This window comes from Lonchura striata, chromosome 3 (assembly GCF_050655825.1).
Source record: "Lonchura striata isolate lonStrDom1 chromosome 3, ASM5065582v1, whole genome shotgun sequence".
NCBI classification, from domain to species: Eukaryota; Metazoa; Chordata; class Aves; order Passeriformes; family Estrildidae; genus Lonchura; species Lonchura striata.
Window position 1 is genome coordinate 75,881,406 of NC_140705.1, and position 27,772 is coordinate 75,909,177.

General features: G+C 39.0%; 1 protein-coding gene across 4 annotated transcripts; it reads right to left on the reverse strand.

Annotated features, from left to right (window-relative positions):
- Positions 1-738: 738 nt before the first annotated feature.
- CCR6 (C-C motif chemokine receptor 6) lies at positions 739-26,559 on the reverse strand. Of its 4 annotated transcripts, XM_085576819.1 has the most exons (5): positions 18,235-26,559; positions 15,584-15,677; positions 13,096-13,204; positions 12,509-12,581; positions 739-11,861 (listed from the first exon to the last, which is right to left on the reverse strand). In XM_085576819.1, exons 4-5 carry the CDS (start codon positions 12,515-12,517, stop codon positions 10,776-10,778), a joined length of 1,095 nt encoding a protein of 364 aa, XP_085432945.1. In that variant the 5' UTR covers positions 12,518-12,581; positions 13,096-13,204; positions 15,584-15,677; positions 18,235-26,559; the 3' UTR covers positions 739-10,775. The 4 variants fall into 4 exon arrangements, with proteins under 4 accessions (XP_085432945.1, XP_085432944.1, XP_085432947.1 ...); XM_085576818.1 differs by lacking the exon at positions 13,096-13,204 and having other exon boundaries at positions 18,235-26,558; XM_085576821.1 differs by lacking the exon at positions 18,235-26,559 and having other exon boundaries at positions 15,584-18,228.
- Positions 26,560-27,772: the final 1,213 nt, after the last annotated feature.

Consider the following 27,772-nt stretch of genomic DNA (forward strand, 5'->3'; position numbering starts at 1 on the left):
GCCAGATGGTTCCTAGAATTAATTAAATTTAGGGTTTAATGATAATCTTCAAGTCTTTTGTCATAAGAGATGGACTGACAAATACATTTAGGAAGTGTATAGATTGATCATGCTTTTTAAAGTTATTAATGGGTTTGTGATATGTTTATATTTGCCTGCTTTTCATTATATTTTGAGATTCAGTCTTCTTATACAGTATGTAATTTTTTGATTAATAATAGAAATAGAATATTAATAGAAAATTAAAAATTTATTTAAGGTGAGGAACACAGCCATTTATTTGTATAAAGCTGTTATTTGCTTCATGTGACCACAGTGGCTGGTGCATTTGAAAGCTGCTATTTGATAACTGATAAAATTCATTACTGTGATACTGTGGCCACTGACATCAAAGACTGGCAAATTATTTCTAATCTATGGCCAGTTCTGCATGTGTTATTTGTCTCAGTATTTGCTACTAAAATATCCATCATGCCACTGGAGTCAAGAGGAGCAGCACTGGAGCCCTTCCTGTGTGGTGAAATGACACTGGTCCTCACTCCTAGCTGAGAGCAGCTTGGCTGAACTTGGCCTGCTGCAACATTTTTCTGCAATGTGTGAGCACCTTAACACTGATATTCCTAACATTTTTAATTCTTTCTCCAAGTGGATGGCAGGTCCCCTCCTGGCAGGATGCTACCAGCTGCTTAACTAGCACTGGAGACTTTAGAAGCAGCCACAAAGTAGAGCATAGACTAATTTTTCTCTCTTTTTTTTTTTTTTTTTTTAATCCCTCTTTTTCACCCATCTGCTGGTGACATGGACAGCTGTCTGCCCCAAACAGCCTGCTCAAGCATGTAACAGTGGTGTGACCTCCAAACTCAGCTATATCCTGAGTTAAGTACTCAGTAGTTTATCCAGTACTTCCTTCTGGATTTTTGGATAAGCAGTTTCAGACTGAGCTCATGACTTCCCATCTGCAACAGCTTGAGGTCTTGTTCTTCCTGAATTAGTACTTGTTACTGTGATTTGTTTACTAGTTTTGAATGTACACTACTAAGAACTTAGTAACAGTATCCACAATGCAGTATAATAATTCAGTTGACATGAGCTACTCTCATTTAAGCACGGCTCATTTACTGTCTAGCATTTAGAATACTCCAGGGTGCTTGAATTACATGTAATTTATCTTGGCCTCTGTAAAAGCTCCCATGGAGAGATTTTTGTTGCCCTGCATGCTGCCCATTCAAGTTTTACCACAGCAGAGTTATTGCAACAGTGGCAAACTTCCAAATCAGTTTGGTTTGAGATTTCTTTTTTCCTCATTTCTATACCATGCCTCCATTAATTTGTAGCATGGTTTAGCTACCTGTTAAATTAAAATATGATCAACATTCTGAAAATGTCCCAAATTACATGAAGCTAAAGAAGATCAGTCAGCATGTCCTAGTAAAAGTTTCTCTGGAAATGAAAAAGCACCCTACATGTTTTTCTATAGTCTCCTGTCAGATATATGTGCTACATTTCTCTCACGGCCCATTTCTTATCCAAGCTTCTGATATCAACATTTTCTCCCAGAGTGGAGCAGTGGCTGAGCTGTCATATCCTTAGTATCCATGAGACTAACGTGGTGAGATGTTAGCAATCCTCTGGTGTCCAAATACATTCATATTCAAGAAGAAAATATAATGAGTGCTAATATAATGGGAGTAAAACTGAGTCACAAGCCACATGAAGTCTACCCTGCTGTACAGTTAGTCAGGGGCTATTTAGCAGTGGAAGTGATCCTGAAGTGATCTGCAAAGCAAGTAAATATGAAACAGCAGGATACTTAGGACCTCTGACAAAGAAATTTAAGGAAGATAAAAGCTGGATGAAAATGAGACCTAGAAGTTCATAAATAAGGAAGCAATACACAAGTCTACAAATATATACCTAATATATAAATACATATATAAATATACTTCTTGGTAACACAGAGTTTATGAAGAAGCCATCAGTACCATGTAGAAATAAATCTGGAGAGAAAGCTCTACATATAGAGACACTTGCCTCTGCAGTGGACTGCCACAAGGTGAGTGCAATTCTTTCCAATGGTTCTGCTCAATCCCTGGCAATAAAGTTTTTGTGCAATTTTCTGGGTGGAACAAGGATCAGTTTAGCTATTGGCCAGTGTAGCAAAACCAGTAACTTTCTAAGACAAAACAAGTAGGCATTGCTAACTGAGTATAAGCAGACCCACTGTGGTCCTTTCCATCTTTACCCATTCTGTGACTCTGTAATAATTTAACCCCAAAAGAGAATAGTAATTAAAAGCAGCCTGAGAATGGATTTCAAACTTCCTCTCCTATTGTTAATTTCTATAAATTAATCCTAAACAGAAGAGCTGCCAGCAAATGAATCTGAAATGGACCTGTGATGTTTTGTCCCTTTTGTTATATGTTGCTGTGTATTAGAAGAATATAAATTTATAGGTAAAGTGAAAAAAGAGGCAGAGGTCAAATTCTCTGGAGACACTACTACCTGCTATGAGGAAGAAAAATTATTTCTTCTTACTGGACAATACTCTTGCACCTGATGGAGAAAGCTGAAGTAACTGCTAATGTGTGCTGATATAACTGGGTTCAGATCTTCTGTTAGACAAAGACAGTGCCAGCCCACAGTGATAAAAGACCTGACTTGGGGAAAAAGTAAAACATGACTACATTGTGCTCTGTGATATGATTCGCTTATACAAGCTGTACAGAACCTTTGATTACACCTACAAAGTTATAACATCTATTTAAGGTCTGACGTGTGCATCCTTTTGGTGTAAAATGACAAAACTCTTAAGCTAGTACAGCTATGACACTTTGTGCATGTTGTAACCACCAGAGGGAAATCTTGCACCAGTCTGAGTGTGCAAATAAACTAAACTGGAAGCACACACATGATTTTTTAAAATGAAGCAATGAAAATAATTTTAGGCCTAAAAGAAATGTGTGCTCTCTGAGCAAATCTTAAGAGATTCTTAAGAAAGTAGCAGTGTCTCACAGCAAGTTATGATATTAGATGTGAAATTTCAAAAGTTTGTACTCAACGAACATTGGTACTTTTGTATATCCTACTGCCTACTGAACTCAAAATGAATCTTGAGTTTGAGGTGAGTTTGGGGCTAAAAAGTCCAAATGGTTTCAAAATATCCAAGCATCCACACTTGCATCAAGAAGACAGCAACAAAGATTTGTAGACAGATTTTAAATTGGAGCACTTTTCTGTTTCTGATCTCAGTGATACCACAAAATTGACTCAGATGTTTTATACCATGGCCTCCACTTTTCCATCTTGAGTGAAGCTCACCTTGAGTGAAGTTCCCAAGATCAATGCTTTGCCTGTGCACCTACACTGGCCACAGCAGACAACAACAGTAACGGTGTGGGTACAGCTCACAGCAACAAAACCAACTTTCTGCCACTTACCACTAATCCCTACTTCCTTTGCAAGATGAATTTCCATGAGCAGTACTACTTTGACAGCTAGATCCTTGGTTCTTAACTAGGTAAAGATATTTTAGAACCTAAACCTAACATACTTTTCACACAATGCTTATGTTTATCTGCATAAGTTTAATGAGTTTTTGCAGAGTTGCATCATTACTACAAAAAAAAAAAAAGTGTATTATGAAAATAAAAAGAACAGAAGAAGTGAGCAGGAATTAAATCCTCTAGTTTGAACAATAAAGCCAACTTAAAACCATGATTTCCATGTCTCTCTTCAGTAATATGTTTTGAATTACAAATCAACAGATATGTATAGAAAACTTGAGAGGGATGAAAATTGTTTAGAGAGAACAACTGCAATCAGAAATTATTTTTAATGAATGCTGCCTCATGCAGCACAAGACAAGAACAAGAAATTAATGAAAACAAAGTAGAAAATGTTTCCTGCATTGACAAGTCTGTTAAATAAACCCTGTTTTTATGAAAATCCCAGAGCACACAATACTTTCAATAAAAAACACTGTGCTCATGCCAAATAAACTCCAATGTAAAAAGTACATCAGGTTGTTCAATCTCTATTTTCACTGTTAGTATGTCAGCTGATATTGTTCTTTCTTATAAGAAGTTATTCTTGAAATGTAAACCAAACATGTATATCCACTGGCCTGAAAGTACCACAAACTGCAAAAAGATTCTGAACACAGTACTACTTTTATCACTGTTGTTATGAGCTGAATCCTGTTTAAATTGGAATCAGAAAAAAAATACAAAGCTATTATAATTTTCTATTATAATCTTATGAGAAAGATTGTTAAAATACATTATAATTCACCTGAAATGCATTAATGAGATGATTTTACCTTTCATAAATAAGCTTCTCTTAGAAATAAAACTATCAACCATAAATACACATAATTCATGCATTCTTCCCAACAGTACATTTTCTGTATCTTAGTATTATTTTTTCCATTCTGTATATATATAATTGAATACAGTACCTAGAAATTTTTTTTTTATAAAAACATTCTTGATTTCTTGATCTAGCAAAAAAAAAAAAAAATTACATGCATTAGAAGCAAAACTTGGTCTGATACCTGCAAGAAATTCATAGTTTTAAATCTGAATAGCAAAAGGATAAAAAGAACAGCAATTAGAGTTCCAGTAGCAACTACTTTAATGGCTCCATATTTTTGTAAAAGTTTTTCAGAAATGGAACCACAAATCACAATAAAAACAGTAGCTGGATGATCCAATCCAGGACAAGAAACAAACAAATGAAAAAATGACCAATTTTCTGGCAATTATAGGTTTTTACCTTATCATTCCTAACCACTAGAAAGGACTAAGCATAAATACTTCATAAATAATACTAACATGTTTTGTCCTGACACATCACAACTGTCTGTGCTTGGCATAAATCCAGATCACACATTTTCTATTTTGAAAAAAACCCTTTAATTTCTGTGTTCAGCCACTGCTTCTTGTGGAGGTAGTGGTTGTACTCCCTCTAAATCCTGAGTGAATCACAAATTCATAAATTAATTCCAGTTGTTACAGAATAAATACATTAAATACATATTATAAATATTATTTTATTAATTTGTATTAACTTTAATAAATATCTGGGAATTATGAAGCTACAGTAAAATGAAATGAGAGTTTCAAAGACTTTTGGTAGAAGAATATTAATTTGACTTGTTTAGCTGAACCTAATATATATAGGCCAAATTGATAATATAATTGATAATAATTCAATATATATTTCCAACAGAAAGGGAGTAAATGTAAACAAAATATGAAGATTTCATTAGAAATACGAAACGCACATCAGTAGTTATAGTAGGGTAACATGATACCATCAATTCAAAGAAAACGGACTATAAATATCAGCTAGAAATTTGCACAGGCAATGGGTTTCTCAGTTTGTGGGGAAAGCAGCCCTGATTTGGTGGATAAGAATTTTTGCCTTCAAAATAGCTAGATTTTGTTTTCTAGAGTAAATAAAACTTAGATGCCTTTTGACTCAGGTTAGGCAATGGAGTTCATTCAATCAAAAATGAAGAAATTGTTTTAAGGAACTCATCATAAAAGGAACTGATCTATGCTCCAAGTGGTGAAGAGAACACCACTACTCAGTGGTCACATTATTGCCACCATGTCTTGTGTCATTCATCCACACTAGAGGAGGTGTAATTTAATTTCCTCTTCAGCCTGAAGGACATGCAGATGAGAAATGATATCTACTGGTGTAGGAGAATTTGATGGCAGCATTTTCACCATTTTTTTTCCTGAACTTTGCGTAGATTTTTCAAAGAGGCTATGAGCCCTTAACTCACGATGGGTAACAGAGGATTGGTACCCTCTGCCTTAGGAGGTGGTTGGAGGGAATACCCTGACTACTCAGCAGCAGCATAAAAATGTAGGAACCACTTTCAGTGGTTTTGTGAAATCATTTCCTTGGCATTTGTTATAGTATGTGAAAAGTAACCAGAAATGTCAAAATATTTTAAATGCTTCATGAGACAAACTGTTTTGACTATTTGAAATGTTATCATTTTCACTTAATCTGAAACTTTTTTCAATTTTGTCCAAATTTTTAAACCTTCAAATACCATCTCTTGCTACTCTGTAGCAAGAAAATTTCCCCAGGATTTCCACAATTATAAATAACAAGATTGCTCTACAAAGATCCAAAGTAGAGTTATATCTGTTATGTACTTAATCATCATTAATAACCTTCCATAGCAAGATGTTCCTCTCTAGACTGTTTTTTCAAGTTTCACTTTAGTTTCCACTAATCATCACCAAATGCTATCTACCTTGGTGTATAATTTTAATTTTCTATCCTTTGCCTTTCCTTGCTAGAAGCAAGGCACAGATGGCTCTGAACTTATCTGTCCACTTTGACCCTCTTGCAGGTTCACCAATTTATAGTGATCACTCTTCTAAGATATGTAATATATAAATAGAAGAGACGAGACACCACATGAAATTTAAATTTCACCTTGTGAAGAAAGTTGTCATTTATTGTGTGGAGAAGAATAATAAATGAGGTCCATTTTCATGATCACAGATATCAGAAAACAGATTTAGCTTTAGACTGTCTGCACTGACTTTAACAGTGTGCACTGATGACCTATGTCCTTCTGAACTGCTAGAACAGGAAGCATCAAGCAGGGCCACTTTCTACCCCCCTAAAGCAGAATGGAACCTGCCAACAAGAGAGACCTTGTAGGTCCAGCCAGTACCACAACCCAGACCCAGTCCCAGCTGGAGGAAGATATGAATCAGCTTCTCAGAGCTTATCAGCTACATCTTCTCTGTGCAAGACATGATGCAACACTACATATGTCCTTCTCTCTCTCTTTAAATGTGGTGGGAAACAAGAACCTGTGCAAAACCAAGTCTTATCTTTCCAAAAATCCTAGATGAAAAAGAAAAACCTGCAATGAAAAAGAAAATCTTATCATATGTTTGTCGCATATAGCTACGACAACAAGGAGAAAACCCTAATAAAATGCAGTAAGCCTTGAAATGTTGCTCAATAAGCATTAAAAGGAACACCAAGTTCCCAGGCTCCTCTAAATCTGTGCTGTTTTCATGCCTTGAACTACCAATATTAGCCCCAACACATGAGCTGATTCTGCTGAGATGGCCACCAAAGGCATGATGGAATATCTGAGAGCCCACCAGCCACATCCACTGTCCAGCCTGCCACTATGGCCATCTCCTTCTGGACATCGAGCAGAGTAATTGTTCTCTTCCACTGCTTTTTCTCTAAAGTGGTCTTTCTCTTTTGCCTTGTGGTAAATTTCACAAAAAATGTCAAGAAGGTATTACATCTAAGTTATATTTCTATCTACCCACCCTTCCATCTGTAGTTACCCTCAAAGTGTATGCAAAAAGGCCAGCATCCCACTGGCTGGAGCTGTGGTTCTCCCTGCACAGCAGACCCTTGGGAGATGTATTGAGTTCATGAGGTCAGGTTTTGGTAATGGGGGAGCTTTAAGGGTGGTTACTCTGAGAAACTTCTAGGAGCTTCTCCCACATCCAACAAAGCCAATGTCAACTTCTGGCCAAGGCTGAGCCCATCAGCCATGGTAGTAATGCTAAATAGAAAAGTTATTGGTACAGAAGTAATTGCAGACAGAGAAGACAGAAATGAGAATATGTGAGAGAATCAAAACTGCAGACACCAAGGCCAGCAAAGAAGAAGCTGCTCCAGGTACCACAGAAGAGACACATTTGCAGCTCATGGTGAACACCATAGTGAGGCAGGCTCTCTCCCTGCAGCATTCAGAGTTCCACAGGGGCTCAGAGATCCACCTGCAGATCCTGGGGGAGCCCCACATGAGAGTAGGTGGATGCTTGAAAAAATGTTGTGACTTTGTGACTCTGTGGGAAGCCCACACTGGAGCAGGCTCCTGGTAGGACCTCTTGCCCTGTGGAGAGAGGAGTCCTTGCAACCTGGTTTCTTGGCAGAACTTGTGACTTCACAGGGAACACACACTGGAACAGCTTTTTATTGAAGAACTGTAAGTCACTGAAAAGGGCCCACACTGAAGCAGTTTGTGAAGAACTGCAGCCCATGGAAAGAACTCATGCTGAAGGAATTAATGGAAGACTCTGCTGTGTGAGGGACTCCATTCTAAGTCAGGGGAAGGACTCCTCTTTCTGAGGAGGAAGTTGTACAGAAATAACATGCGATGAACTGCCTGTAATCACCATTCCCATCTCCCTGCTGTGGGAAGGAGGTAAAGAATGAGGAACAATGTTACATCTCAGGGGAAAGAAGGGTGGGGGGGGAAGGTATTTTTAAGATCTGTTTTCATTATATGACTCTGATTTTTACTGGTAATAAGTCCAATTAACTCCTCCAAGTACCATGACAGCAATCAGTGAGCGATCTCCCCCTGCTCTTATGAACTCATGAGCCTTTCATTACATTTTGTCTCCCCTGTCCAGTTGAGAAGGGAGTGATAGAGAGGCTTTGGTGGATGCTTGGCAACCAGATATGTTAAACCACCACAGGAATCCATCCAGTCTTCTACCCTCATCTATCCTAGGGACAGAGCACTCATTCATGGCAATCAAGATTTTGGCTGCACCTCAAGCAGGACTTTTGGCAAGGCCTTGGAACCAGCACAATTCATGCTCCAAGTGCTGTTTTAGTCCCACGTGTGTACCATGCTCCTCTTCACTCAGCAGCACTTCTCTCCCACATGCATTGGGGAGTAGCTGGCTACGTTTTCTACACATGAATGTCATTTCCAGTGAGCATTTTACCGTCACAAAATCCAGCAGCTGAGAAGCTGTGCAGCTCCTGCCTGAGGCAGCTGTCCCACACCACCACTTCCAGCCTGGGTCCCTCACAGCTATGAGGGGCTGGTGACCTGTGAGGCTGACCCCTCTCCCTGGGGAAGGCCCAGGTCTGCAGGACCCTGCTTTGTTCTCTTTCTCTGCTCTCCCCACCAAGGGAGGATGCTCTTTCCGCTAACCACCTCAGGAAAGCTATGGCACATTTTTCCTGACCTCTCCCGGGGTCCATCAGCAAGTCACCAGTGGTGGGACAGTGACAGTGCTCATCAGTGACTGTGCCTTGGCTGCTGTCTGGCCCCCGAACCCCACTGGGGCAGTGTTTGGGTTGTTCAGTGGCTGAAGGCCAATGCAGCCAAGGCAGTGGGTGGGCAGGAGGTGGGGGATGCCCTTTGGAGCACTGGGAGGTTCTGCCCAAGAGCCCCCACAGCTGCTTCAGCTCTGAACCCCCACCCTGGGGCACGCTCCCTCAGCGAGCCCACAATGGACAGACTGCTCAGATGTGACAGATTTTTCACAGAGTCAAAAGGAATGTTTCATGGCAACATAGCATGGAACTCTTAGATATGAGGGGATCTTTTCCTTTTCAATTGCATTTTTTATTTGCTGAATTCTTTCCAGAAAATCATCATTGCTATGTACAGCAAATGCATACATGTGTATTTACATAATTTTCTATCATATTGCAAAATTGCTATTCAGTTATGATAAATATACACAATCTTTATCATATCTGGTACTGATATTAAAAAACCTGACACTGCAGTGGAAACAAGGATGGATTGTACTAGCCAAAGCAGTACTAATTTCATGTGTCCCATTAATGATATCCTCAAGGGATCTTCAGCACATGCTTCTGACTACCTCACTGTCCCACAGTGACTGCAACAGTGGTAAAGCTCACTCAATGAGCAGAAGATCCACTGAAGATTTGCTGAAGAGTCAAGGCTGGGTAAAACTATTTGCATTTATTATAAATATTCCTATATTCATAGTGAGTCAAATACTGACTGAGTAAAAATTTTGGCTGAATTAAGTCATATTCTGCTCTTTTTTTAGACAATAACTTCTAACTAATTTCTGAAACTATATATATTCATATTTGAGCTGGTAAATGCATTCCTAAGAATCTTTGCTAGTGGTAGCTAAATGCAAAGAAATGCTCCATATTTTGTCACCATTCGCATCCCAACAAATTGTGTTGGAATAATTGCAGTTTTATCCAATTAGTTGTCTTTTAAAAAGTAGACTGTGAATTTCAGGTAGAAAGAGGCAACTTTCACAAAGAGATATTCATCAGGTTATCAGCTTTGCTGGATTCCAGCATCTGAATCCTGTGCTAACCCATGAGAGGAAACTCTAGCAAAGCTTCACTCTTTGCTCAGAATAGCACTGGGCAAAGATTTACAAGACCAAGCACCTCAGCCCAGCTATGTCAGCAGTTCTGAGCCTGTTTTTTCATTCTGCAGTTTGCATTCCTTGTCATGCTTTGCTCAAATGCCATCTCTTTAGGTTAGTATTGTCACAATATGACCTGTCTGCAATATTAAGCACAGTGGAGAGCCACACTTCACTAGGATTTCCAGGTAGAAGTAATTAACAGAAACAATTAAACAAACAGAAACAATTATTAACAATAAATGTAAGAAAGAGAGTAGAACCTTATTCATTTACTTATTATTTTGGGGATATTTCAGTGTTGCAGGACAGATGAGATGCAATTTTTCCTTACACAATGACAAGGGTTCCTCTTTAAACTTCACTTTATAATTCCAAGAGGATGCAGTTTAGAAGAGCATTAAGAGGAGTGAATAAGGTTTTAGTTTTACACAGGACAGTATTGTTCCTTTAACTAAATTAGTTTCCTGAAAAGAGGTGTAGATCATTGGATCTCATTTAGAGGCATAGAGAAGTTCAGATTACTTGCTGTCACATGCAGTGACATTGGTTTGGGTTTCTTGGTGAGAAGAGTCCTTCAGTACTAATGTTGTTCAAATTGTGTTATATAGTAAAAGATGATCCACTGTCAGTCAGAATTTCACTAGTCTGTCTTGAATGGTAAGTATCAGAGTTTGTCCTTGAACTACGTTTATTGTCTTTCTTGTGCCTCTTGCACCATAGGTCCTTCATTAGCTTCACAAAATAACTTCTGAACTTCACTCCAATAAACGCATAGAGCACAGGGTTCACACAACAGTGTAAAAATGCTATGGCTTCAGTGGTGTATTTTGCATAAGCCATTATCTTGTCATTGTCACAAGATTTGTCAATCTTGCCCATGTTGACAGCTGTTATGAGAAGAACAATGTTATAAGGTACCTGGCAAATTAGAAAAACAGCTACAATTAATACAATCACACGTATTGCTTTGTTTCTTTTGGAATTCTGAGCTTGTTGTAAGGATTTGACAATGAAGGTGTAGCAAAAAATCATGAATATGAAAGGTATAAAAAATCCAAATGCAACTTGTAGCCATAACAGCAGCGATTTCAGCATAGTGCTTTCAGAAATCCTGCCAGATCTGTGATCACAAATCTCTTTGGTTTCATTCATGGAGAAGCTGTAACTTTCATTGTACAGAAAAGAGGGACTAGAGATTAGAATTGATGATATCCACACAGCCAGACAAATGAGTTTCCTATGTGCGAGAGTCCTTGCCCTGAGTTTAAAAGACTTTGTTGCCTGTACGATAGCAATGTACCGGTCCACGCTGATAAAGGCCAAAAGCAGCATGCCACAGCTGAAGTTGATTGCATAGATACCTCTAGTCATTTTGCAAATGAAATCACCAAAAATCCACTCATCAGTGGCATAATTCATTGCCCACAGTGGAAGAGTAAGAATAAACAGTATGTCTGCTATGGCCATGTTGAAGAGGTACACATCCGTCATGGACTTGGCTCTCTCATATAAAGCGAAGGTCATCACCACAAAGATGTTACCAAAGAGGCCGATGATACAAATCAATGAATATGCAACTGGCAGAAATGCTTTTGTGAAATTCCTGACTTCCTGCTTAGAACAAGGCGATGTGATCAGATTAACATAGTCTGAATAGTAGGGGTAATCTGTGGAATGAAGGTCTGTCTGTAGAAAAGGAGAACACCAGTTAACACACAGATGTTAATCTTTAATCCCTGTATGGTAGAAACGTGATAGGTAACTGACCACACATTCCAATTACAAATGCATTTAACACTACAGACGATGCTTGTAAGAACTATCTAGGAAATTTCATAAAATCATACTCAAAATACAAATGTGGAAATAATCCCTTTGGATGTCCCAAAGGCCTTCATATTTAAATGCATTGTGCATAAAGGACAAGTCGGCTGTCACAGACAGCTTGTCTCTGTAAAAGTCTGAATTTGAATTTGGGGCCTAGTCTTCCTTTACCATCACACAAGGCAAACAGGACTTTATAGCATGCTATGCATTTCAAAATAATGTAGCTTGACTAAATCAGCCCAAAAATGATTACTTCTCTCTACTCAGCTAGAACAGCAGTCTGTGATACCTAGCCTGAGACACATTTACCTGCACCACAAACATCACACCTGTAGTGAAAATCCAATAAAGAGTGTGCTTTGACAGCGAACTCTGCTGTCAGAAACATCTCTTCAGATTTTCACTCCTGAAATTACAGTGTTTGGATCTGCAACCTCAAGGAACTGGGTTTTACAGAGTCATTGCTTTATTGATATATTAACATAGTTTATCAATTAGGTACTTACAAAATTCATTTTGCCAGTACACTTCTCAGAAAAATTTGTTCAGAAGGACCTCAAAATATTTTCCCAAGTATTTCTGAAAAGAAAATAAAGTAGATTGGATCAGAAAACCAGCACAAGAAGTGTGAAAAAGTAGAAAAACAAAATTGAAAATAAAACCTACTCAAAACAGAATCTCATCACTGTTAACAAATGTTAACAAATCAAAATGTGCAGCTGTAGAAAGTGAATGGTTTTTATCAGTATTATTAAGAGCACAGACATATATTAAATTTTTATTCATAGGCTAATAAATAATATATGAGAATATGTAACTGCTATTTCACATTGAATTTGCACACAAGAAATTAGAACAAATTAAATTTTACTTTGAGAACTTCTGTATGACATTGGCAATCCATGTATTGAGGGAAATACAGAAAATATAAACAGCACTCCCTTAGTATAATAACAACAATGCAACAATTTACCCTTTTATCCCACTCTGACCCTTTATCAGTGACCCTTTAATAGCACTTTCAACATAACATTATTTGTCCTTTTTTATTACACTAGTGAAGTAATAGAAGAGCAGAAGAATAATATCTTACAGTGCGAAGGGTAGTACACAATGTATGAACAGACTGAGCATTCGTGTTTTGTCTTTGTTCAGTGCGCAGATTTACTGTGCAGTGTTCAGTGTGCAGTTCAGACAGAACCCTATGAAAAAAAATTGTTTTCTTTATCACTGTGATACCTAACTGTTTTACAGATAGGGCTTACTTAATTTGTACAACACCCTGTGGTGAAGTATTAACACCTTTATTTAAAAGGGAGAATCTGAGTCATTAGAGTTAAGTATCCACTTAGGAGGTTTGAGACAGTATCCTCCTCAGCATCACTTCTAAGAGTACTTAAAATTATGAAGGACTTCACTTAGGTAAAAGATTAAATCCACTGACTGTTTGCATCCAGGATCAGATTTCTGCAAATCAGATCACAGAGTCTAAAGTTACAGAAAACGTGTCACTGGTGACCACACATGGGAAGCTAGGCTCAGATAACTTGTTCAGCCTCACACAGGAGCTCATGGGCAGATTTCATTCCTCAGACTCCCCTTGCATTAGTTCGACCCTTCTCTTCTTTCCATTAGCTGTTCTCTGAGAACTGCACCTATCAGCAAGCCAGTAATTTCAGGGACAGGATGACATGAGGTTCCATATTTGTCAAGATTGTGAAGGAAAGTTTTATCTCAAGTTTTTCTGCTTTTTGCTAGTCGTGCTACCAATTGGGAAGAGCACATGAGTCAGCTTTAAGTCTACAAAACCAAAACCTTTTTGTTTGGGAATTACCTAAGGTTGAAAATGAGAGAGAAAGAATTTGTAAAAGTGGGGCAGATGAAGTCCAGATACAATGGGGAAACTGGGGGAGGGAAAGGACAGAACACTCTCCAAAAGCATAATGAGGATGACTCATGTGGGGTTGCTGGCTGATGACAGAGGGCTGCAGCTGGGTAAAGACCTGAACTATATGATGTAGCTAAGGCATCACAGCTTATCTTGATTTCCTGCCCTTTAAACAAATCTTTAACTATCTCTCCAGCTTCATCTGCTGGCTTTTCAAAACTGATTTTTAGAAGCTGCAGGAATATGACAGCCTGAAAGTGCTTGAACACCTTCTGAAGCAAATCTCAAACAACTTAAAGGTGTCTCTCAGAAGTGAAGAGATGTATAGGGTCAGCAGGCAGGTTATGCAATTAACCAGGGCCTGTGGTCCCCTAGCCCATCTTTGCACAATTTTAGTCACTATCCACTGCTTTACAGTTTCTGATCTCATCCAGAGACACACTCATGACCTTGCTTGGTGCTTCTGTTACCCTTTGTACTTGGCAGCTGCAGTAATTCTTCAGATGGACAGAACAAAAGGGGTACCTGTCTAGGTAATTATTTTTGAGACTGTTATTTTATCATTGCAAGAAAAATTGCATTCTAGGTGTCTGCCATTCATGTTTTTTGAAGTCCTGCATGGTTTAAATATACAAAGTCTGACAGCATATCTTCTATCAGCCACCCTGAAACATGAACATAACATACAGAAGGGAGGTGATTGAGTGAGGGCATTTAGAAGAAAGGGGGCCATGGGTATTTCCTACTGCCTGCAAGGAGGGCTAAGAAGGGAGCTCTATTCAGATGATCATTTAGAAAAGGCTCTTTAATTTGCAGAAGAGCTCAGCAGAGATTTTCTGGAGAACAACATCTACACATCATAGGAAAGATGCATATTCTCCCTGATCCTACAGGAATTCAAAAAGACACCACCAGCCACACATTTATTCACAAAATTACTTCTACTGGCCAGCAGAAGCTTCCTGAGGATGGTTAGTATGAGAGTTGTAGCAAAGGACTCAAACTGAAATCAGAACTGCAGAGATCAGATTTAGACCTGATTTAAATCTCTTGAGCTGACTTCCTTTTCTGAATTTGAAATAACATTCACAGAAGTTTTTAAAAAGATGCACTGGCTGCTGAGGAAGTTGAATCATATGTCTTATAAACACAATTTCCTTTTCAGTTTAAATCTTTCTAACAGTGTGTCAGTAGGCATCTTTATAATTTATAATCTGCGTATTTACATCTTTATTTAGCATTAATGTATTAGCTAAATATAAAAATTCTCATATCTATATAAGGTGATGTATCCTAACATTAGTTATGTACTATATATTGATAATACATGTCTGTGCATGTGCACTCAAAAACACGTATGTTCTGAATTTTAAATATATAAGCCTTGAATTTTTGAGCTTAGTATTTTTCCACTTTATCCACACCATCACATTTCTTTTCACTATGAAAGCAGTGTGCGAGGACTCGAATGTAAGACTAAGCTCCAATCTATTTGAATTATACAAACAAAACACAATGAATAACGACAGACCTGGGGAAAAAGACAGAATTCTATGAAGTAAAAAATTCAGTCATTAAGTATTTTTAAGAGTAGTCCCCCCTTGTAAGTAGAATCCCACTTATATGTTCAGTTTAATACCCTTGCCGTACATATACACAGATTATAGATTACCTGTTTTATTTTAGTACTTACGTGATTTGAAAATCGTCTGAAGGCCAGGTGAAAGAGGATGTGTGATTCTTTTGGCTGCCTCAAGCACATTTATCAGCTTCAACAAGAGTACACTCTAATTTAGAAAACAAGAAATAACAGCATTAGTTAAAGATACAGAGTTAAATTGGAATAACCACCACTTCCTCCTCACAAGCAACAGCAATAACCTGTTTTTTTATGTAAAGGAAAATGTTGTTGTGTTGAAAACATTCAAGCTGGAGGCAAATATGTTATTAATTTACTTATTAGTTTACCTATGTAATGATATTATTTTTAAAATTATCAAGCTAGAATCAGAATCATAATAAGCAGGGTGTTAATTGTCATTGTGCTCAGAAATGTCCTGAATGATGACCTGGTTTTGCAAAATGTGCACTTAATGTCATGCAGATGAGTAGTTTCAGCATCAATCATTTAAATCAACAAGACGGCTTAGAGTAAAACTGTGAAATGAGATAAGTAATAATTGCTAAATTGACTAGCAGCTGTTTTAGAAGAAAAAAAATAGTAATCTATTATAGGTCAAGGTGCACACAACCTAAATGTTTGTCCAGATCTGCTAACACAAAATGTGTATATGCAGGTAGATAAGTAAAATGTGGTTGCATTTGCCTGTTTGACACAAACATTTGCTGTTCATATTCATGCTGTTCAAGTCTGTTGCTAAAGCTAGTTGAAACTAATTTTAATTTAATTTCATGATTCCTGAATTTTAAAATCTAGAACGTTTCTTTTCCAGACCCGGGTTTGAACACAACTTAGATGTTTCCATTAGCAGGAAGTGGAAAAAAAAAAAAAAAATTGTAAAATGGCATAAGTACAGACAGTCATGTAAGATTCCAATATATGGTTAAATTAATAGAACACTGGACCTAAAGAAATGCAGGATGACAGAGTTCTGCTCACTCACTTTTTTCCTAAACAGAGTGCATCACAGGAGAAGTGGCTCCCTACCAGCTTAAATTTGGTGCTTCTTTGCACTGACCACACCCAGTGAATGGAACAAAAACACTGCCTGGTGTCAAAAGGAGAACTGCTGCATTTAAAGCACCATGTTGTAATGGTTCATAATCATCCAAGCGGGCACATGTTATTTTCTCAATGGCTCATTTTCACACGATCCAAGACTTCAGCTATTACCAAATACATGTGCATGGAGCAACACAGAGACACGTGAAACCCCTGAAATGAGTCTTGTTTTACCGAAATGTTCATGCATATGTGGTGAAAGCATGTTTTGACTGTTACTGCTGAACAGCAATCTTCACTGTTTGATGCATACAAAGCAAAAAATGGGAAATCTATCTGTGACTCAAATAACTTCTGCAGGGTCACTACAGTATTAATTGCTGTTTGGACTAAACCACTCCCCACCATCACAGATCTGGAGCAGGTTGTGATGAAATCCATAACATAGTTAAGCACTTGAAAACAGTTTTATAAAGTTCAGTAACATGGAGGAAAGAAGATGTGGGAGTTTCAGTGCAGAGACAAGGAGGTGAAGACAGAAATCCTTGTGAATCTTTCAAGACATCCTTAATCACAATAGAGAAGTACTCTTCACTTTTTAGTTATGATTTTATAACTCATAAAAATCCCTATCTTCACAGGTTTTCAGGTCATCCTTTGAACAGTTCCTGAAAGGGGCTTTGACTTTTCTTTTAACTGCAATTTTGTGCTGGTTTGCTAACTTGTTATTTGCATGTCAAATTGTAATAATGGAAATGTTCTAATTAACTTGAGATGAGGTTTGGAAGGTACTTTCTGGACTTTCTTAGAAAAAAAACACACACTTCATTTTGAAATCTTCTGTCCGTCAAGTGCTGCAAGGCACAGTACATTCACTCCTGATAAACTGAGAGTTACTCTCTTTGTAGTAACACAGCTACATATAGCAGCCTCGATCCTTTTTACAGAGAACTCACATTCTGTAAACACTCTGTAGAAAACCACAGATTCCTCTTCACAGTCTCTGACAGCTTGAAACAAGGGCTCAAACCCTGTTACAAGCAGCAAATTCAGAGTAGGAACACATTCTGTTGCTAATGTAATTTGCTCATATGTCATTGTGGGATATTTCACTGAAGCATTTCTAGTGCTTCTTTTTCATAACTTGGGGAGGGAAGAGATGGATCTGTGTCTTGCAAAACAAACTTCATTGCACAAAGATAAATGTAACGCATGGCAGTCACATAACCAGCAAATAATGAGTAACAGAAGTATCTGTGACTTCAAATCACCAAGTCTATCATGATTGTAATGCATATTCAGACAAGCACTTCTACTTCTAATAACAGCTTCCAACATCTCTCTCAAACAACAATTTGCCTTTGGAATACCAAGATTAGGCTATGAAGAAACTGAATATTATCAACATTTTTATGGAATGAGAGTCATCAAAGTACACATCAGATTTTTAATGCTTAATTAAAGATAAATCAGAGGCTAATTCTTCACAAAAGCTATTGCTCACCTTGTTCCATAATCAGGTGCTTTCTAATTTAAATGTATCTTGTGCTTTTAGTCTGTAATATATTCAATATCCAGCATAAATAACAATCTTTCAGAAGGTGAAGAATTCACTGTTTGGTGAATTCCAAAGCTACCTCAAGGTACCTAGTCCAACTTACCTTTTCAACACAATTTCTTTCAATCAGTCAGCTTTCTTTACAGGTGCTTTGTGCTTCACCCTCACACTGTGGCAAGTGGAAAGAGTTGGTTCTTTTCAACACACAGCTATTTGTTAATCTGTATGTTAGCTATTTTTGGTTCATATGTTAGAGCTCTGAAAGGAAATCTGCTCTTGCTTAGCTAATATGGTAATTGTGGTTTTCAAATCTTACCACATGTTAGTTTTATGCCACCAGCAATTAAGGAAAGAAAATATTTAAAGATGGGGAAAGCAAAGACATTGTCTGAGTTGTTCCAGAATCCACAAGTTTCTTCTGAAATGACACAGTATGTTACCTTTTTTAATTCTAAAAGAAAGGCAGCACCCTATGTTCTTCCAACATGATTCCATGTTCCTTCAGTTAAATTTAGATCAGTCTAATCTAATTCAAAAACCTAGCCACCAGCTGAGGTTGTAGTCTCTTCATTATTTTTTTGGACTATAAAATGTAAATTATGTATTTACATTCAAATTGTTTATGTTACCTATTTAATTTTTTCATCATGACCATCCTACATTGTCAATATATATTTTTTCCTCATTAATTCTATCAAAATTTCCTTCTTTTGTTTGCATCTAGCCTTTTACTTCTCATCAAACATTTTTGCTGGTTTTGGTATTTCTGTTTTTTAGTGTTTTGGTCTCCCTATTTCTTCCTCTTTCTTTGTTCAGCTTTTCTAGATTCCCCTTATTCCCATCGCTTGTTGTCTTTATAATTTCTCTTCAGCATTATGTTTTGTAATTCCCCTCACTTCCTTCCCCTTTGATGACTTTTGTTCCCCTTTTACCTCGCTCCCATCTGCTTCCATTATCCTCTTGCAGCCCTCCTCTCACATTATGAGGTAACAGTGACTGACATCCATCCCGCACTGACCAGCATCCAGCAATGTTTTTATCACTTGGTCACCTCTGCCAAACCTGTCAGGGAAGACAGAGCCCTCCTAAAGGCCTTCTCTAGGGGTTTTTCCCCACAGGAGCAACTAGGACTCAGGGATAAATGAAATGAAATGAAAGTTGTAAACAGAGCACTTGGGAGGGAGCCTGCACAGTCAGTGCTTAGGGCTCGCCTCGGCCCAAGGTATGACTGCATTTGTCAGGTGTCACAACCCATCACTTTTCTTCCACCAGTGCACTTGATCTTTTTCTTGAAAATGAAGTCAGGCTGAGAAAAAAATCTGATGGGAAATAATTTGCTGGTCATGGTAAAGATTCAGATGTGATTTCTTGTCAGACTAGACATGGAATTTCTGAAGGAAGAGCACAGTCATACTCATAGCACTCCTCTGCTGCACTGCAGCATCACTTCTTAGAACCAGCTGAGCTCAGAGAGGGCCTGAGTTCCAGAAAGAAGCATGAAAAGCAGTAAGTGCATCCTCCTGTTGATAATCACTGACTTCAGAGAAGCTGGTTAAACAGATTTTATTCTATTGGAGAAAATATTGATAAACCAAAGTTATAAATTAAAAAAAATCAGTTTAAAACTTTAAAATACTAGTTTATAAAATGCACCAAGATGCACAGCTGAATTATCATATGCTTGTGTTTTTATCCTCTTTTGTAGTCTCATCAATCAGGTTAAGTTTCCCAGCTTTGGACAGAGAAAGTAGGTGGTGAGTAATGTCATTCCATGGTCTAAGATCTCACAGAAGTTTAGACATAAAAAGGAATAGAAATCATAAGAAACACCACCTCCCATTAGACATAAACTCAGTCTTTTCTAATTAACACACTTCAAATTTTCATCAGAACGTTTCTGAGCTAGCTAAAGGCATTCTGAAAGAAAAATCTGGTTTATTGAAATAATGGGGTTTTTACTTTAAGAAAAAGCTTTTTCTAGATTATGCTGTATTTGGTCTCTTTCTTATTAATCCCTTTTGAGTGCTTATCTTAAAAAGATTTAAGAACCATTTCTGGTAAAAGCATCTCCCCAGGTTATGACAGACGTAATGAACCCTAACAATGATAAACACAATAACACAATCCTTGTACTGCCAAGGGCCTATTGAGTGAAGATGCCAGGCACTTTTAATCTCACTTTGTTACCTTTTCAACACAAAAGAAATTATTTTATAGACCAGAAAATATATATTTCTTTCTGAAATTTCAAGAAAGAATGTGTACTGCAAGTCACAGTCCCTGATTTAAGGGCTTAAGATCATATTCTTGCTAAAGTGGGTGTAAATATTTTAAAAATTAAGTATATCACCTCAAAGAAGACAAAATATTGCAAAGTATTTCCAAATAACTGCTTTCTGAAGTCAATGGTCAAGTGAAAGAAAATTCTGCTGAATTGTTTACAAAGCTCTGCCAGTGTTTACATTAGGCTGTAGAGGACAAGTATTTCCATGTCAGAAATGTTGCACACATGAGACAAAGATACAAGCAGAGCTAAGTATGCAGTTGCTGACATAATTCCTTTATTTTTGATCCTGTAGTCAGATCATACTCATTGTGGTGACATTTCTTGATTGTTTCACTCAGTCACTCACTCTCTATTGCATGTCTCATTGAAATAACTACCAAAGTAGTTTCTCAGAGCCTGTCATCACTCTGTACTCCCAAGCACTTACATTTTAACCTGAATATGTTGAATTCAGTGACCTGATTTCTTTTTAGACTTGTACTTTCTTCATATGACTGGTTTTTACAAGAGACACACGCCATTGGAATGCCCAAATCCCATCTCTCCAGCAGTGGGCTTCATAGCCTTAGTGAGAGCTAAAGATAGTTTAAAAGTTGTTTATATACCTAATGCTGCAACTGGATGTGCAGTATGGAAGTTTTAAGGCATCCATAATCCCAGCTCGCATCTAAAGCCACAGATGAAATGGAAGAATGAAATTTGAATTTGTGTCTGCGCAATATGCAGTCCCTCTGTTGGCTGGATACAGATCAGAAATTATTTCTTTCCTCTTGCAGGGACCAAGTTACAGCGTGTGCCTTTCAGCACGTGAGCTGTGATTTTGCTGATTGCAAAGACAGACTGGAGGTGCTGGCTGGCCACTTCAATGAGACAATGACTCCCTCATTTTAAATCTATACTACTAACCACACCAATGATCTGAGGCTACCCAGAGAGAAACTGCCACACGAGATTGCCCTGCAAGGAGGAATATCTGCTTCCAGGTCTGGACAGGAGGAATTACTGGTCCCATACAGTCATCATTGAGATGCCACTTGTGCAGGCTGGTATAGCAAGGAAGTTGTGTCCTAATCACACATCCTCTCTATGCTCAGATACTAATCAGTGAGACAATTAAACACGTTTAAATAATTTTGCTTTTAACAAGTTTTATATGTTTCAGGCACTTAGTTTTCACAGCAGAAGAGTTGCACCATGATCCCTTTAGAGCATTGAGCATAATTATTTATTTCTGTGTGAATTAGGAGGGAAAGGACATGCACAGACCTGTGTTATGCCAAGCAGATGACAGGGAAAATACTTGCTGACATAGGATCCTCTCCTGTACACAGCTAACACATGTGTCTCAATTAATATTACAGCAGATATATAACCTTTCACTTCTAAGAGTGGGCAGCTGCTGTTATCATTTGATCTCTAGGTCTTTATGCATGAAATCACTGGTGGTGAGAGCTTTGATTACATTGATTTTTCCACTTTAATTTCAGAGGTGGTAAAAAAAAAATTAAAAAAGAAACCAAAGAAGTAATGGGAGGCACATTACTGAATGTTTCCTCACAGGAACAACAAATTGGCAAGTGGAGTTGATTAATTTTGTGCCACAGAGAAAAAGCAAGCATGTGTTTATATCCATTCCTGAGGGATGATGGGTTTGTTTCTTTAAATATAATCTAGACTGCACAAAGACTTGCTAATGCTGTGGGACAGGTTAGAGAATCAAGCAGCACAGATAAATCTACTGAAAATATACTGTTGGACAACAGCCTGGAGTGAAGAGCAGTTAGCCCAGTTACTCAGGTATAACTGTCCTGGTAAGACCAGGAGCACAAAGGGACAGTTCTGTGAGGGCATTTCTATTACTCCCCACCTCAAATGGACATGGGAGTGAAAATATAATGAAAGGCTCATGAGATAAGGGCAGGGAGAGAACAGTCACTGATTGCTTTGCCTGGGCATCTCTAGAGCTGTTATATTCTCTCATATATTCTTATTCTTCTCTATCTGCCGTTGCTCTTGTGGAGGATTCCCCTCCCCATCCCCACCTCTCCCCTTCTTAAATATGCTATCCCAGAGGTTCTGCCACCATTGCTGATAGACTTGGCCTTGACCAGCAATGCATCTGTCTTGGAGTGTCTGGCATTGGTCTCTGTTTGACATGGGAAGCTGTAGCATCCCCCACCCACCTCCACCAAAACATTGCCACACAAACTCAATATAACTAAGAAAGCCAGAAACTTGTTTATGGCTCTTAGCCTTTTCAAGGAAATTTCTTCATCTGCAGCAAAACTTTTTAAGAGGTCTCTCAGTGTATCTTCCTTACCCAGTGCAAAGCTATGCCAGTTCAGGTGGCAGAAACAGTACAGCTCCCAAAGGATCTATTAATCTTTCTCCAAGTTAGATTATTTTTGGTGACTGCACCTTGCTCATCTCTTCATGGCATTGTCCCGGCTTGTTGCAGGGGGATGAGACTAGATGACCTTTGAAGGCCTCTTCCAAACCAAACTATTCCATGATTTTAGAATTATGTGTTTGTGCTGTGTGGCACAAATGTGTTCTTTACTGAAGGGGAAAGGCATATGTGTTTGGACACATTGGAGAAACCTGGCAACCCATGGTCCTTTCTCCCCAGGGTATTTTGGTTGCCTCCACTGCTGAGATTTTGAAAAGTGAACTAGTATTAATCACTCCTGCTTCACTTCATTTTCCTCCCAGCTTGTTGGCTAGGCTTGACAGGCATCTAAATTTGCACTGGTCTATCATTCATCCCCAGTGGGCTCTCACTACTCTGAAGCTTTAGTGCCTGTTCCAGAAAGCACCACCTAAATGTTAACTGGGACACCCTCTCCAGGATCTGCTGCTGCTCCCCATTGCTGCTTTCTGTGGTCCTACAGGAACTCTTGGCTCTGCTTCCTCCTACAAAGATGACCATCTGACAGATATGTTTCTTTCTGTTGCCCCCAAAATATTCTTTCTGTCCATGTTCAACTGACCTCACCAGTCTGTATTTGGAGTGAGGATCACAACTCAGCTGGCAATATTTGGGACAGCATTCTTGTTCTTTCACTGCTTCACAGGCAAAATATTCCTTTTGCTATTTCCAAGCTCAGTTTCTTCCAAAACACTTCTAACCTGAACCATTGCTACCTGAAATGCTGAAGTGAGACCTGGCCCAGCTAGACAATTCCTTCTACCTGCTGTCAGTTGTAGGGGCAGAGCTGCTGCTCCTCTGCACTTCTTGTACATTTGTCTCAAGCACACCTGCTCCCTGTTCAATCCGGAGTGCCAGGACTAAGTGTCTTGACTCTCAAGGCACACACCACAAGAACCATTTACCAGACAACCTTAGTATCAAATATACAAAACTGGAATCCAGGAAGGCTCTTCAAAGCAGTGTTGGTTACATGATGTTTATGTGATCTGGTTCTTGACTTCTCAACATTAGTGTGAAGGCACAGGGTTAACACACCCACAGCTAAGCACTGCTCTGCATTTAACACTGCAGCACCGACTCTTCAGCCCCTCCTGAGCCAGGGAAGGCCTCACACTCGTGAGGTGTTTAGATCTCTGCCTACTTCTAAATGCATGGATAATCTCAAAGGGGTTTTCCAGTCTGGTTTTAAATGATAGATGGGCCAACATGTCAGCTGCCACAGACACTTTCTCCTGGGCTCTGGCACCTGCCTTCCTCTCCTAGTTTCTGTCTTAGTTTGGCAAAACAACAGAAAAGTGTTCATTCTCTTTCTTTATTGTTTTATGCTGTGTTTTGTTGGTTTGTTGTTTGGGGTTTTTTGAGTGAGGAATTTTCCCCATGTTTAGCAAACCAAATCTCTCTGGGATCAGCCATAAGCCAACAAGAGGAGCCCAGACTTTGATCCTAAATATTGTTGGGTCTTGCTTAACTCTCTCCTCCCTGTGCTTGTGGAACAAGGGTTCTTTGGTGAGAATTGTCACTCCTACCTGCAACCAAGAGGGAACCACGTGGATGAAGTTTGTCCACACTAACCCACAGTGACATGTAAAGTCTGGAAAGGGTCCCCTAATCCTCACACTGATTGTGGAGAGAAAATGATGTCTTCCTGACAGGACATGATGTGTCACACGTGCTAGTCATGTCTGGGTCACCCTGCTGTAGATGGCACAGAGCAGCCCATCCTTCAGGAAGACCAACAGAAAGATAATTTTTTTATGCTGGCATCAAGACTGGAATTCACTGCCAAACCATGTCTCTGAGGATATGTTCATCACCCAGCTCCACAGTGGGTTGTGTTCCTCGTGTCCAAGTTCACACAGCAGCCCACTGTCAGCCAGGGTGCATCCAGGGGGATATTTTCCTTTTTCCTTTTTGACATACATAAGTGTTACATGATGCAAATTTTACATACTTTTTTTGTGAGGATGGAGGGAAAATATGCTTCTCTGTCATTGGGGTTTCAGCCTTCATGGCTAGAAAAGAGAAAGATGTTGTGCCACAGCAACTGTAGACAGCAGGAACAGAGGTGTTTGTTCTACAACAAATGCTGCCAGACCTGTCTGACCAACCAGATCCATGCCACCTCTGGCTTTAGGCTTCTGTCCTTGTCAAAGGATCCTTCCCATTAATACTTCAGTGGGGTTAAAACAGGCAAGCAGCTTTCACTAATATGGGATTTTTGCTACACTTTTCCCAGTGATTTTATGAGATGAGCACCCTGCCTCAGCTGTGCCAGAGAAAGGGATGGACTCCTACTTGTTGAGCTCAGTCAGAAGGTTCCTGGATATCCTTGAGTGATAATCCTATGGTCTCTTAAAGAATCTAATACAAACAAATACAGCAAAAATGCTTGCACTGCGATGACTCACTGAGTTGTATTACTGAAGAGAAACTATGAAAGAAGCTGCACTGTAATTACTAGATTTTTGTCCTCTGCTGTTCAGATGCTACTGCCTGATAGCCTTGGGTGACACCTCAGAATTCTGAAGTTACCTCAGCTCTACAAAAGTGGACCCAATAGCAGGATTAATGTCTCAAACCCCAAAATCTTGGTAAAATATGGTATTGCAACAGTAATTTGTAATTTCTTTATCATCTCACCAGCTGCAAAGTTTCAGTACTTAGGTAGACATTTCTTAGTGCAAGAAGCTGGTAAGAGTGCAAAAGAGTGAGAGAGAGGCCATGCCAGCAGCTGGAGAGAAGCCCTTCAACACAAAATGAAGCTCTCAAATGCAGCCACTTTGCCTGGGTAAGTGAAATGGAATGTGAGACTGGTCCACTGTGAGACAAGAGGTGTGTGGGAAGAGTATTTTATAACTCTTCCTGAAGGCTTTTTTATTATTTTCTTTACATTAATTTTCCTTTTCCATTATTGCTGAGTGCACCAAGACTGTTAAAGGCAAGACAGATAGAGTGGAAGATTTTTACAAGCAGCAGGAGATGTGGTTAAAAGTTATTTTGAGCTTCTGCTGAGAAAGATGCCTCCTTACTAAAGGTAGCACAAGGCTTTATTTTTAAAAGCTCCCCTCTGATTACAAGTTAATTAAAAAACTGCTGTTTGAATAAAGAAGAAATAAACTGCTAGAGTTCAATTTTCTATAACCCAGGAACAAAGGGTGCATTTTTTTGGAGAGGGCTTAAGAGAATTCTTAATGAAGTTAAAATCTTATTATTCTAATAATTAGAAAATACCAGAATCATTGGAAAATACTGGACTTGTGTCTTTTAATAGTCATATACACAGAGATTTATGATTACTTACAACTTTATCTTGTTTTATCTGAGGTGACAACATCCTACTCTAAAAGTCTTTCATCTTCTCTCTTTCTGCACTCCTGCAGGGCCCAGGGTGGTTTTCAGTACTGTACTGTGTTAAGTACAGTAGCATCCGAGTCACAGCGAGACTTTGAAGCTGTTGTCAACAGCAGCTTTTTCATGGGCCCATTGCCAGCCTGCTCTCCCAAGAAGGAGCTCTTCTGTCCCTATACCACCCCAATGCTCTGAACCTCAGACTGAAGCACAGCACCTGCACGAGGACACTTAAGCACATTTCTGGCATGCTCAATTCTGTCCTACAGCCCCTCCTGAAAGTTCAGCCTCTCAGTCTACCTGGTTCCAGAATCTCTTCCCAGTTGCACTTTTGGTGGTACATTGAAACTGCAGTGTACAGCAGCTTTAATGTACCACCAAAAGTGCAACTTTCATTGTCAAGATCTTCAGGAGCTATACAGTGCTCCTAAGGGGAAAACCAAATCTGCTCGATTTGAAGGCAATCCAAGGGTTTTCTTCCAGGTCCCTGGAAGACCAGCAAAAATATTAGTGAGGCCCCCTACCCATATGCAGAATTATGTTGAACTGTCTTTACTCACATCGAGAGCCTGTTGTATCTTTCTCCCCTCTGACTTGCTCTAACAGCTCAGATCAACACCAGAGTAGGTTTTGTTTCCTTCTGAGCAACAGCGATGCCATCTTCTCAGACCCCAATCAGTCACAGGATTTTTAAAATAACCATCTTGTGGTTACCTGTGCTGTGCTTAGAGCAGCACAGTTCCCAGTTTGACAGGCTTCACAACTAATGAAAGCAGAGGGCTCTTCTGAGATCAGAGGTTTCTACCTTTTCACAAACCATCAAACTACTGGGAAGAAGAAAAGCTCAACTTCTTGCAACCACAGTGCAAATCTGGAAGTGAGGAATGTTCTTCACTACAGAACTGGAGCGTGCCTCACCAGGACTTCCGTACTGGTCTCACACTGCCTCACCACTGCCCATTCCAAACCCAAATACTCAGGAGAGGATCCTCAACTGTACTTCATCCCCCTCCTTTCTGTGCCTGAGACTAGATCTGATTTGTGCTTGTGTATCTGTAAATGCAGTTTTTTGCAGGTAGATATTAAAACTAGTCCATAAGACAGATCAGTGTCCCTGCATTTATTCACTTCAGTAGGTTTAACATAACAAAATTAAATTCTGCTTCCCAGTGAAACTTTGTGCACAGAGAAGACACTGCCCCTTCCGAGACAAATGGTCAGTGGGGGCCTTCCTCACAGCACCTTGCAATGGTGGGCAATACCTGTGACAAAGTGGCAACATTTCGGTTTTCCCCAGTGTTGGCAAATTCTACACTCCTGAGACTTTTCTGCAGTGCCACATCTTGTGATGGAGCCTTAAATTATATTAAATATCATATTTACTAAAATAAAGCACACAGTTCACTAACCATCATTCCAAGTAACTGTGTGCCCCAGGCTGGTAGCTAACAACAGACTCCTGTGGTTTTAGATTAAATTCTCCTAAAACCAGGAGAGGAAAGGGGCAGCCATTCTTGGGAAAGAAATCTGTCTTCAGCTATGTGATTAGCTTGTTATGGCTCAAATTCTGCTCTC